Source organism: Rhinatrema bivittatum, chromosome 15, assembly GCF_901001135.1.
Source record: "Rhinatrema bivittatum chromosome 15, aRhiBiv1.1, whole genome shotgun sequence".
Classification (NCBI taxonomy): Eukaryota; Metazoa; Chordata; class Amphibia; order Gymnophiona; family Rhinatrematidae; genus Rhinatrema; species Rhinatrema bivittatum.
Genome location: NC_042629.1, coordinates 5,533,777 through 5,547,801, shown reverse-complemented (window position 1 = coordinate 5,547,801; position 14,025 = coordinate 5,533,777). Strand labels below are relative to the sequence as shown.

Genomic DNA, 14,025 nt, shown 5'->3' with positions numbered 1-14,025 from the left:
CCGAGAAGAGGAAGAGGCCCGGTAACAGGGCCGCCTCGGCCCGAGAAGAGGAAGAGGCCCGGTAGCACGGCCGCCGTGGCCCGAGAAGATCAGGGCCGCTGCAGGGGCCCATCCTGCGGTGACTCGCGAAGAGGAGGCACAGAGGTGAGAGAGAGGCTGAGGGTCTGTAGAGGGTGTGCGTGTGTATGAGATGAGTTGAGAGATTGTGTGAGGGAGTGAGGATCTGAATATTTGCAGAGACAGCATGTGAGAGCCTCTGTGTGTGAGAGAGACAGCATGTGACAGTGAGAGCCTGTGTGTATGAATGATTGTATGAGAGACAGCATGTGACAGTGAGAGCCTGTGTGTATGAATGATTGTATGAGAGAGCATGTGACAGTGAGAGCCTGTGTGTATGAATGATTGTATGAGAGAGCGCATGTGACAGTGAGAGCCTGTGCTTGAACAAGACAGCATGTGGGAGTGAGAGAGAGCCTGTGTGTGTGTCAGACAGCATGTGCCAGTGAGAGACTGTGTGTATGAATAGAAACATAGAAACATAGAAATGACGGCAGAAGAAGACCAAATGGCCCATCCAGTCTGCCCAGCAAGCTTCACATTTTTTTCTCATACTTATCTGTTTCTCTTAGCTCTTTGGTTCTATTTCCCTCCCACCCCCACCATTAATGTAGAGAGCAGTGATGGAGCTGCATGTGACAGTGATGGAGCTGCATGTGACAGTGATGGAGCAGCATGTGACAGTGAGAGCCTGTGTGTTTGTGTGTGTGTGTGTGTGTGAGAGAGAGAAATGCATGTGAGAATGAGAACCTGACTGTGTGTTTGAGGGAAGAAGATGGAGAGAAAAGAAATAGAAAAAAAGATAATATAAAAGGAATTGGAAAAAAAATAAGAAAGGGAAGGTGGAAAAAAAAAAGCCTGTGGCCAACCGATTAGAAAACTAAGATCAGCCAGCAAAGGTAAAAAAATAAATAATTTTTTAGTGATTGGCACATGTAATCTTTGGGAATGTGGAAGAATAACACTTTCTCTATGTGGATCTCACAATGTACGAGATCAGCATGGAGAAAGTGGAAGCCCACAGGGCCTGCACAGAGGAGGCAGCAGAATGGGCTTCGGTGTCAGTAGCAGCAATCGACGCCTCCCCAATAGCCATGTGGCAGCAGTGACAGTGGCAGCAGAGGAATGAGAGAGGTTCTGAGGTTGCTGGCAAAAGAAAGAGGGGGATCTGCCTTTAGTGTGTGCATGTGTATGAATGGGACTCTGCCTGGGTGTGTGTGTGTGAATGCATAGGTGCCTGCCTGGGGGTCTGTGTGAGAATTAATATGTGCATGCCTGGGGGATGGGGAGGGAGTGGTGTGAAAAATGAATGGGAGCCTGCCTGGGGGTCAGTGTGTGAGTGTGAGAGCATGAGTGTGTATGAGAAAATCCAAGGGAGTAAGAGTTTGTGTGTGTGTGTGGGGGGGGGGGGGGGGGGGGGGGGGGCGGGGTGTTTGGAGGGAGAGAGAGTGTCAGAGCCTGAGAGTGTGTCAGTGAGAGCGAGAGGTTATGGTGGGTATAAGAGCATGAATGTGTATGTATGTGACAGTGTATGTGTGAGAGAGAATGGACATGTGAGTATGTGTGAGAGAGAGATGATAACCTCCTAATCCTCGACAATATCAGGGTGACTGGAAATAAAGAGCTCCCACAGAAAGCTTTTTAAAATCCTTATTAGTTTTAATTATTGAATGTTATTTGATATATGTGCTGTTTTGAAATATTTTATTAGTGTTTGGGACATTGTAAAAAATGTATATGATTTTAATTAATAGAAATTCTATTTATCAGTAGTTCTAAAATATTCTTTTATTATGGTTTTACTATTATAATTGATGCTTTATGTTTCTTGATTTTATTTGTTTTATGAGGAATGGTGGTTCTATTTTTCTATTGTTAATACACGGAGTCTGGCTTCTTGGAGTTTCCATTTCAGTTTTTGTCATTTGTGCTCCTTCATTTTGTATTCTGTATTTGGTGAGAGTTTGTGTTCTGCATGCAAAGACTGAGATGAAGCATTCTTTTAGCATGTGGTTTCTCTGTAGGGATCTGTTTTCCTGATAGGAGGTATATTGATATTTTAGATTCTGGTATAATATTTGTGGTATTCTTTTTATTTATTTATTTATTTAAGTTCTTTTAATATACCGATGCTCAAGACCAGGTCTTATCGTACCGGTTTACAATAAACTTTTATTTATTTATTTTTTCATAGGTGGGGTTGTTATTCTTTGAGTGTTGGCAAATAGTACTGTGTTGATATGGGAGGACCATACCGAAATATAGGGGTGTGTACATATTTATGTAAATTATATTGTATATGTAATTGGGTACCCATGGGCCAGTATGGAGAAAAATCCCCCGGGCCACTATTTTCCCACAATCCGCCCTTGACTATTGCCCTAACAAAACAAACAATCCTGTCTCTCAAATCGAATAGGAGAAAGGAAACCCTGTAAAACTTGCCAGTAACAATGAACGATCACTTGTGCCGATGCTCTGTAATTGTAATAACTGCAACCGCGGCAGTAGTAGCGGAAAACGAGCGGACTTTCATGTAGCATACTTGGGCAGGCGTCTGGACTGATCCTTGGTACTACAGGAATGAAAATTATCAGGTAAGAAACTAATTTTCCCTTCCCTGTACGTACCAGGATCAGTCCAGACTGCTGGGATGTACCCGAGCCACCTTAAATGGGGTGGGACCCAGAGAGTCCCGCTCGAAGCACACTGCACCCAAAAGCCTCTGTCAACGGACCACGAACGTCCAAGCGATAATGCCTAGAGAACGTATGCAAGGACTTGCAAGTGGCCGCCCTGCAAATCTCTTGGGAAGACACAAACTGGCTCTCAGCCCACAAGGTCGCCAGAGAACGCAGCGAGTGAGCCTTAAGCCCATCAGGTACAGACTTTCCGCAACTGATGTAATCGCGCCTTTCAACTAGCGGGCGATAGTCGTTTTGGATGCCTGAAGACCCTTCTTGGGCCCATTCCACAACACAAATAAATGATCCGACCTTCGAAATTCATTAGTCACCTCCAAGTACCACAGGAGTACCCGACGGACATCCAAACTCCTCAAATCCCGACCTTGAGAAGACTTGATGTCCTCCTCCGGAAAGGAAGGTAACTCCACCGTTTGATTAATGTGGAAGGCCGATACCACCTTAGGTAAGAAGGAAGGTACTGTGTGCAAGGAAACCCCGGACTCAGAAATACGCAAGAACGGTTCCCTGCACGAAAAAGCCTGAAGTTCCGAAACATGATGCGCGGACGAAATGGCCACTAGAAATACTGTCTTGAGAGTTAAATCCTTCAAGGTGGCTCTCCTAAGTGGCTCAAAAGGAGAAGCGCAGAGACCACAGAGAACCAAATTCAAGCTCCAAGATGGACATGGATTCCTAACGGAGGGACGCAAATTCCAAACCCCACGCAAAAAACGCACGACATCAGGGTGACATGCAAGCGAGGAACCCTCAACTTTACCTCTCAGACAGCCCAGGGCTGCTACCTGAACCCGCAGAGAACTGTACACCAAGCCCTTCTTCAAACCTTCCTGCAAAAACATGAGAATATGCCCCAAAGAAACCTTTCGCGGGGACAGTTGTAAACCACTATACCATGATTCAAAGACCTTCCAAACCCTGGCATAGGTAAGAGAAGTCGAAGACCTGCGAGCCCGAAGGAGAGTAGAAATTACCGGTTCTGGATAACCCTTCTTTCTCAATTGTCTCCGCTCATAAGCCAAGCCGCCAGACAAAAGCGATCCGCCAGATCGAAAAATACTGGGCCCTGACAGAGTAGATTTGGAAGATGAGCGAGACGCAGGGGCCCGTCCACCGCTAGGTTGACCAGATCCGCGAACCACAGCCTTCTTGACCACTCCGGGGCTACCAGAATGACTAGACCCCGGTGGGATTCTATGCGCCTTAGAACCTTTCCCACCAGAGGCCACGGGGGAAACACGTAGAGGAGGATGTGCGGAGGCCACAGGAGCACTAGCGCATCCACCCCCTCCGAACCGTGCTCTCGCCTTCGGCTGAAGAAATGAGCCGCCTTGGCATTTAACCGCGTCGCCATCAAGTCCAGGCGTGGAATCCCCCAACGTCGAGTTATGAGGTGCATCGCCTCTGCCGACAGTTCCCACTCTCCGGGGTCCAGATGTTGTTGACTGAGAAAATCTGCCTGAACGTTGTCCACACCCACGATATGGGCGCCGCGATGCGGTTCAGATGGCGTTCCACCCACGCCATCAACAAGGCCGCTTTGGTAGCCACCGGGCGACTTCTTGTGCTGCCCTGCCGGTTTATGTAAGCCACGGTGGTCGCGTTGTCTGACAAAACTCGCACCGCCCGATGCTGCACCAACGGTAAGAGTTGTCGCAAGGCCAGACAAACCTCTCTGGTCTACAACCGATTGATAGACCAAGTGGTCTGCCGAGGAGACCAACGTCCCTGTACCGCCCGGGACGGACATACTGCCACCCACCTTGATAGGATGGCATCCGTTGTCACTACAGTCCAGCATGGGGGTTCTAAGTCCACCCCCTGAAGGAGATGGTCCAGACTCAGCCACCAAGCAAGACTGGACCGGGCCAGTTCCAACAAGGGCAAGAGCAGATCGTAGTCCTCGGACCTGGGATCCCAGCAGGAAAGGAGCTCCCTCTGCAGAGGTCGCATATGAGCAAATGGCTAAGGAACCATTTCCAGGGTAGAGGCCATATGCCCAATTACTTGCAAATAATCCCAAGACGTAGGCAATGGCCACTCCAACAGGTTCCGTACCTGATCCATTAGATTCACCATCCTTTGGTGGGGAAGGAATACCTTGCCCACCGAAGTATCGAACCGGGCTCCCAGGAACTCCAAGTGCTGGGTTGGGTCCAGATGGCTCTTGGAAAAGTTGATTACCCAACCTAACTTCTGTATCTGCTCCACCACTAACCGAACCGCTCGCTTGCACAGAGCTTGTGACTTGGCCCGGATGAGCCATTCGTCCAGATATGGAGGCACCAATATCCCTTGACGTCGAAGGGAAGCCGCTACTACCACCAGAACCTTGGTGAAAATCCTGGGGGCTGTCGCCAACCCGAACGGCAGAGCGCAAAACTGGTAATGGTCCCCCCATCACCATGAACCTGAGGAACCGTTGATAATGCTCCTGAATTCCAATATGGAGATACGCCTCGGTTAGGTCCAAAGAAGCCAAAAATTCTCCCTTGTGGATGGCCGCAATGACAGACCTTAGTGTCTCCATGCGAAAACGCGGAACTTGTAACGCCCTGTTGACCTGTTTCAAATCCAAGATGGGCCGGAACGTCCCTTCCGTCTTCGGGACCATGAAGTAAATGGAATACCGGCCGGTACGGTGCTCGGCGGGCGGAACCGGGACCACTGCACCCAGTGCCTGTAGACGAACCAATGTCTGCGCAATCACCTGTTGTTTTGCCAGAGGCCCACAGGGCGATACCAGAAATAGATCTCGGAGCGGTCAAGCAAAATCCAAAGCGTAACCGTGACTTACAACGTCGAGGACCCACTGGTCCAAGGTTATCTTGACCCATTCCTCTCGAAACAGGGATAGCCGACCCCCGATGCACGGAACGGAGGAATGGGTCTGCGCTTCCTCATTGTGTTGACTTATTGGGGGTAAAAGCATGCGATGTGCCCGATCACTGAGGCCTTCTGCCACGAAAGGAATGTGACCAAGGTTGGGAACGAGACGCCTGTGGCCTCTGAGAGAAGGAGCCCCCTCTCCCCATACGGAAACGACGTTGTCCCCGAAACCGACCCCTTGAATTCCCAAAGGGGCGAGACTGTTTGGGCTTGTCCTCTGGTAACTTATAAACCTTGTTGTCTCTTAAGTCCTTAATGAGCTGTTCAAGTTCGTCGCCAAACAACAATTTCCCCCTGAAGGGAAAGGAACCTAAACGCGACTTAGAGGAAGCATCCGCCACCCAGTGACGAAGCCAGAGCAACCTCCTGGCGGAAACAGCCGAGGACATAGCGTGAGCCGAAGTCCGTAGAAGATCATATAAGGCGTCTGCAGTATAGGCAACCGCAGCCTCCATACGGTTGGCTTGTTCCGCCTCCCCCGGCGGAAGGTCCTGGGCCGTAAGCAATTGTTGGACCCAACGAAACGTGGCCCGCTGCATGAGACTGCTATAAACGGCCGCCCGGACGCAGACACCTCAAAAATGCGCTTCAATAAGCTCTCCAATTTCCGATCCTGGAGATCCTTAATCGCTGTGCCTCCTGTCACGGGAATAGTAGTGTGTTTTATCACCGCCATGACTGCTGAATCCACTTTGGGAATCTTGAGGAGGTCTAAGGACTCAGCCGGTAGGGGGTACAACTTATCCATAGCCCTGCTGACTCGCAAGGAAGCTTCCGGAAGTTTCCATTCCTTAGAAACAATTTGAAACAATTTTGGGTGAAATTTGAAGGTTTGTGGGGGACCCCGGAGCCCCGCCAAGACTTCATCCCCTGGGGAAGAATCCGCATCCTGGGGAGGCGCCGGAATCCCCAATTCCTTCAAAACAAGGGTGATCATGTGATCAAGCTCGTCCTTGCTAAATAATCGCAGGACCTGGGGATCATCTCCCTCCACGGACACCTGCCCGTCCAAATCCCCTCCCCCGACTGCCAAAGGATCCTGTAAGGGATCCAAGGGCTCCGGAGGCTCCAATTCTCGTTGTGGCCAGGGACAGCGAGACCCCGCCGTGCTCTGATCCGGATTCACCCTTGGAACCTTAGGTGGGGAGGGCCCCGAGTCCTCCGAGCCTGCTTCTGCCTCCAAAAAAGCTTTGTGCATCAAGAGCACAAACTGTGAGGAAAACGGAACTGGCCTTTTTGAAGCATCCCCCGCGGGTCGGGAGGGCGTGCCCCAAAATCCTGAATTCGCTGCGGACTTAGTGCCGGCGGGGAAGGAGAAGGGAAGTCCCGCTCCTCCGATGCTGACTCGTCCGAGTGCCGCATAGTCAAAATGGCCGCTGCCCCTTCGGCGGCAGGAGGTGGGCCCGATTGCCGAGGGACCGCGGCTCTCCGCGGCCGCGAAGCAGAAGACGAAGTAGACGAACTGCGGGCAGTGCTCGGCCCCCAAGGGGGTCCCTCGCCCCCAGGAAGACCTCGGGAGCAGAGACCCTCTCGGGAGAGTCGCGCAGGCCGAAGATCGCGCATGAGGCCGCAGGCAGAACAACCACAAAAAGCGCGCCAAACAAGTAAGACAGTGAAACAGCGCCTGAGAATGCGTCGGGCGACTAAGCTACCCCCTCCGGAGTCCCGGGACCGAATGTGGCAGGCTGGGGCTGAAAATGAGTGTGCTCTGCCTGTCCCCAACAGGTCTTACAGGCACTTGTTTCAGGGAAGCGTCTCTCCTTATTTTATTTTATAAACAACAAGCCCCCTTCAGAGGAAAACCTCTGGGATACGCAATCTGGGGGGGCGATAGTGACCGGCCCACCGGTAAATACTTCCCCCGGTCCCCTAGGAACTAACTACCTCCGGATATGTGGCCATAGGGCATTGCCCTGCCAAGCCTGCCCTTAACAAGACCCCCTCACAGCGTTAGAACAAAAAATCAAAGATTTCACCTTTATTTTTAACTATGTAAATACACTAATTGATCTAGTCAGGGTCACTCCAACCTGTACACCCAAAGTAGAAATTTGGAGAGATCAGGACCGCAGGTTATGCCTCTCAATCTGCTGGAGTCAGAGAAAATACTGAGGGATCGCAGGTGGCACACCAGTATATCTAGGGGGTGCTTTTCAGCTTTTCTCTGACTCCATCTGCTGGAGGGGAGGCATAACCCAGCAGTCTGGACTGATCCTGGTACGTACAGGGAAGCTGGGATTTTGAGGACAAATCCGCCACCCAATTCCTCAGCCAGAGGAGTCGACGCGCTGTTACCATGGACACCATACTCCTCGCCGAGGTCCGCACCAGATCATACAGCGCATCTGCTACATATGCGACAACCGCCTCCCAATCGGGCGGTCTGCAGCCCCCCGCTGCTGCCGATCCCAGAACTGGAAGCAGCGTCCTGAACCCAGCACAGGCATGCCCTCTGCATAAGGCTAGCACAAACCGTGGCCCGAAGGCTCAAAGCGGCCACCTCAAATGCCCGCTTCAACTGAATCTCTAGTTTGCGGTCCTGCATATCCTTCAAAGCGGAAGCCCCAGCCACTGGGATAGTGGTCTTCTTTGTGACCGCAGTGTGCACCTTCGGAATCTTCAGAAGGTATAAAACATCAGACGATAGGGGATATAGCTTTGCCATAGCCCTGCCCACCTTCAGCTCTGCATCTGGAGCCTCCCACTCTCAGGTCACCAGCTTACAGACTTTCTTAGCCAGGGGAAAGGAAGTAGTGGGACCTCTAATCCAATCGAGGACAGGATTAACTCCTTCATTGTCTGACTCCTCTTGAGAAACCTTAAGTCCCAGGATGTCCAAGACCTGTGGAATAAGGGGCCACAGCTTGTCCCGCTTAAAAAGTTGAACCACGATGGGATCATCTCCCTCAGCAGGCGGTAACTCATCATCTGGGTCGTTCGTATCCACATCTCCCAGAACAGGAATTGGATCCGGGTCTGCACCCGTGTCCGTCCCTGGAGTTGGCAGAGCTCCTGACCCAGAAAGAGAATCCTGTGGCCCCCAGGTATTGTCTCCCCCCGGACGAGGCTGCTCCGCAGGAGGCAGCCGAGACTCTGAGCCCTGACCCCTCTTTACTGGTAGTTCCGACAGCTCCCCAGGGTGACCAGGCCTTTTAAGCACCAAGTGCTTCCTAGCTAGGAAGGCTTGGTGCATCAATAGAATAAATTCCGGGGAAAACCTCTCCGGGTCCCCATCCCCCTCCAGGGGATCGCGTGGTGCCAAATCACCAGCCCCCAAGCTGCTCTCCTTCCCCACCGGGGCTAAAACGGGAAGGGAGTCCTCCTCCCGCGATCTGGAGCGCGAGGCCCTCTCCCCCCTCCCCGCGGGGGGGGGGGGGGGGGGGAGGGGAGGGGGCAACGGGTCCCAACGAGCCCTCAATCCTCGGGCACTAGGCCGAGCACTGGGAGCCCGTTTCATAGCGCTGATCGCGTGTACTACACACACTGCAGGCCGACGAACTGAAGCGGAGCCGAAGATCCAGGCCACGCTGCCATGCAGCTCTGAGGGGAGATGTAAAGTCCTAGTCTGCCGCTGGTGCGCGCTACTGCAGCACAGGAAAAAAAGGCAGGCAGAAATAAAGCTGGCTCTGCGAGTAGACGCGCATTGCCATGGTGCGGCAAAACAAATTAAGGGCAGACAGGCCCCGACTGAACTTGCCGAGATCCGACCATGGGGTAACGCACTACAAACGGGACCAACAAGTAAAAACTTATCCCTTCCCTCTAAGGCACTCCAAAGCCCCAGGAGCTGAGGGAAAACGCTGCCAAACTCCCTGAACGGCCGCTGAAGAGCCGGCCCTCCCCCTGCAATGACTCCTTACCTCAGTGAAAGGCAGCAGCCGATTAGACTCTCAATCAATATCTTTTTTTTTTTTTTTAAACAAATTTTATGGAGTCCACTGATTGGTATTGCAGAGGCCAAGAGAGCAACTGCAGCAGTGTTGGTGGTGAGTAACCAGGAGCCCCTGGCCTTCACTCACCGAACTGAGGCGGGCGAAACCTGACAGGGATGTCTAACCCCCCGGACGCCCGGCTTCCACTGAGGGATGGCCCACAAAGGTGCCTAACACCTCAGGAAGCGACTGCAACAAAAGAAAAAACTCTGCCTATCTAAACTACAAAAACCAAACCAAAAAACTAACGAAGACTGCAGGAGTGCATCTCTACCATCTGCTGGAGCCAGAGAAATACTGGGGGACTGCAGGTGGCACGCTTGTATATATGGCAGTACCCAAAGTTTTTGCTCTCTGACTCCATCTGCTGGTAAGGATACACAACCCACTTTTCTGAACTGATCTGGGTATGTTCAGGAAGTAAATTTACATCAATTTTTTAAAAAATGTACAAAAAATGAAGACATTTCAAATATTCTAACCTGCTTGTGAACTTAGTCCATGAACCATATCCCCAGAAAACTAGTCCTGTTTGGCTTGCATGTAAATTGAAAACAGTGTGGACATGTTTCAGAAGCACTACCCAAAGACAAAAAGGAGAAATGTAACGCAGCAGCAACTCACCAGGGGTCACTGTAATCCCTACCCTCATAAAGCCCCCAGAGTTAACAACCATAATCCAACACAGGTAGCTCTTCACTCCTACCCCAACAGCCCAGTACTGCATCATCATTACCCTTTCTCTTAGGCAGTCCTGCACCCCAGCGCTGATACTCGCTGTCTCCACAGAGACAAACTCATTGCATTAGCAAGGACCAGCTTTTAGTAATGCTAAAAAAATGTTTCCTCCAGGTTATGTTCATCTGGGTGCCTGTTTCTATAATACACTATCTGCTTTGGTACAAACTTTCAAAGTTTGTACCAAAGTACCAGTAAGTCTGTACCAAAGTTTGATACAAACTTTGGTACAGACTTTCAAAAAAACTCTTAAGACGTGGCTGTTCAGACAAGCCTTCTCTAACCAGGGCTAACAACAGACACATAGCATCAGCCACATCTAGATAAGATCATGACTCTCTTGCACTTACTTCCTCTTCTATTAGTTCATGAGTTATCTGTCCCCTCTATGCTCTTCCTCCCCAGTTACATACCCCTGTTTTATTGTAACTTTAAACTTCCACTAATTAAGGTTATGTTATTTCTTTGTTCCTTGTAAACCGATATGATATGATCTTTTTTCATGAATGTCGGTATATAAAAATGTTAAATAAATAGATAAATAAACAAACAAACTCCATGAGTACTTTTTAACCCAAGGACTTTGCATCAACTTTCAAAGGGATAGAACACCTGTATTTTCCCTTTGAAAAACTGCCAGGGTTACTATGTACCTACTTTTTGTGAGGGTACAATTTTAAAGGAAAAGAACGCACATGTATTTTTCTGATCCACCCTAAACATGTCTCCTAGATGCCTCCACCAATTGTGGCAAGACACACACACATTATGGCACCTGCATGTACTTTTAGGTGGCTTCAGGATGGGCAATTCTCAAGACGGCTAATTTACCCATGGAAATTTCTTTGAAAATTCTCCTGCCAGTGTACGTATATTTATATCATGAGCACTTACTTATCATGCTGAAACATCTCCATTGCCACTTTAGCTTTTACTTCCAAAGGTTCAAATGGCAGGTCTTGTGAATAAGGTTTCTGAGCGTCTCTGGTAAGAGAATGTAGGTTCTCCTTAAATACAAATACACCATGATGAGCCCATAACCTCCCTCCTTACCTCAATCAGTCCGTGTACCCCTCTCCCCACCAGTGCCTTGAATAGACGTGTCCGTTCTCTTCATTAGCCCCTCTGTACAGAACCCTCTTACATCCTCTCCCACCCTTCCACTCCTGATAAAGCAGCAGTGATTGCCAATGCTAGGGATTCACATGAATTTCTCCTTCCCACAGTTCATACATAAGCAATTTTCCTGAAGCTCTGCAGAGTCCTTCCCACAAGCAGAGCAGCAACAAATCAGTTTCCAAGGAGACAGATTCAACCACTCTGCACCTAGGAATGCATATAGAGTGCTTATATATATATATATATATACCTATAGATAGATATACATAGATTATAGATATATGCAGTCCCAAATCCAGAATCATTTGTAGGTGTTGCCTAACAAGCCTAAACCATGTCTCATGTAACTGTCAGTCATTGTGATTTATTGTATAATACAATAAACACCATAGTAGAAAGAAAAGAGAAGCAACATATTTCTGGGATCCTAATGAGCTATGGATGTTTTAATGGCTTGCATTCAAACAGTGACTTCTACACAATTATTTAAGTTCCAGAATGCTGCATAGTGTTGAAGATGAAGGAAAGCATGTTTTACTGCTTGCTTTCATACTTTTGGCTTTAATATTTTCCTGCTTTAGCACTATAATATTTCCAAGGAAGGAGTGTGTGATGAGAGTGAGTCTGAACTTAGTCTTACCGCTGATGGTGACCAGCCATCAAGTTTCTCGTCCAGAACGACATCATAGCAAAAGGCTCCAGAGATGACTGCATACCGCATCCAGCCAAAATCAAAAAGATTTATCAAGAACAGTGTTATTTCTAAACTATTCTGATAAAACCAAGACAATCCATCATAGCATGCAGTGTGTGTCCAACACAGTAGATGATGGAAGAAAAAGACCAATTGGCCCACCCTGTCTATAATGAATGGTAATTGGGATAGATCCTGCCATTAAGGCTTGGCTATCCACTCAGTTTTTGGTTTCTTTCTCCTTTGTTCTCTACCCTCCCAGGTAGATGAGCATACAATATCCCAAACTTTATTCAATTCCTACATCCAAGCTTTGTAATAATCTCAACTACCACCAAAACCAGAGTGACTGTTGCCTAAAAATCCTGTTTCCTAGTCCCCCAAGTCTTGTGAACAGCATCCAGTTACAACTAACTTGCTAGCATCAACACAGTTGGTTTCTGGAGCACTGCAAGCTGCTAGTATCAACCTGACTACCCCATGGCCTGCTCTATCATTTGATAATACTTCATTTATCTGCCCTTTCATCCTCATCACCTCTTCTCCTGTCTTAGTTTTCGAGGGAGTGAAGAGTGGACTCTTTGCAATACTGCAAACTTCCAATCCTGTTCATATCACTCACATAGAATATTTATTTAGGCGTTTTATATACAGTCATTCCAAATGAAGATCACAATGGTTTACAATATCAGTATTCATATTCTTGGTCAACAATCACATGCTGTGTGTTCACATTCACATTCTTGGTTAACACCACAATAACTATATATATTCTAGTTCATATTCACATATATTCTAGGACATTGTAATAGTCAGGATCTAATCTAGTTCATATTCGTACATTTTTAGGTCGACCCAACAGTAAATTCAACTAACAAAACACTTTACATTGTTCACTACTTATTGCTCTCTATACCAACATTCTCTCTGGTACTGATGTTGAGATTATCAGCATATTGTTATTTTACGTTAAATCATATGCTTTTCTAAAGTGTTACGTTTTCAGGTCTTGCTTGAAATTCTTTCTTTCTGTTACCTGGCATATTGACTCTGGAAGAGAGTTTCACAATTTGGGGCCCGCTATGGAAAACATTCAGTCTCTTATGTGTGTTAGATGTGTGTTCCGAGTAGAAGGAACCATTAGGAGTCCTTTGTTTTGGATCTTAGGGCTCTCTGTGGTGTATAAAGTTGAAGTGTAACTCTTAATAAACCTAGGTTAATATTGTTCATGATATTGAAAATTAGAGTTAATACTTAATAATAAATTCTGGATTGTATAAGAAGCCAGTGCAGTTCTATCAGCGAGGGGGTGATGTGTTCGAATTTTCTTGTCCCTAATAAGAGTATAGTGGAGGCATTTTGTAGTAACTGTAGTGGTTTTAGTATACTTAATGGTAGGCCTAGTAATAGGGAGTTGCAGTAGTCCAAGTTCAAGAATATAGTGTTTGTTAAGATAGTACGGAAGTCCTGTATTGTTAGCAGTGGTTTCAGCCAATGTAATATTCTCAGCTTGGCGTATCCAGTTTTGATTAATTTGTTTATATGTTTTTTCATATTGAACTTTTCATCGATCTGAATCCTAGGTCTTGTACTTGAAAGGAAAATTGGTTCTTACCTGCTAATTTTCGTTCCTGTAGTACACAGATCAGTCCAGACAGCTGGGTTTTGCCTCCCATCCAGCAGATGGAGACAGAGAAATTTTGACTGACTGTGTTACTTAACCCAAGGCGCCACCTGCAGTCTGCCCAGTATGGAACTATACCCAAGCCAGATACAAACAAAACCTTGAAGAGAACCAATTGAACTATCTTACAAGAACAACGAACAGTGCCTGCAGCAACCCCTGTGCAGGATTATCAAGAACCTGAGCCATTCTTCATAGCAGCACCAC

General features: G+C 48.1%; 1 protein-coding gene across 4 annotated transcripts in view; it reads right to left on the bottom strand.

The window, feature by feature from the left end:
• Positions 1-14,025, bottom strand: part of MRPL39 (mitochondrial ribosomal protein L39) — a 65,732-nt gene that overhangs the window by 23,301 nt on the left and 28,406 nt on the right. For all 4 annotated transcript variants that reach the window (XM_029578638.1, XM_029578640.1, XM_029578639.1 and 1 more), the window contains exons 5-6: positions 12,081-12,148; positions 11,216-11,328 (exon numbers count right to left, since the gene is read on the bottom strand). In XM_029578638.1, coding sequence (XP_029434498.1) covers positions 11,216-11,328; positions 12,081-12,148 — 181 coding nt within the window. The remainder of the gene's footprint in view (positions 1-11,215; positions 11,329-12,080; positions 12,149-14,025) is intronic.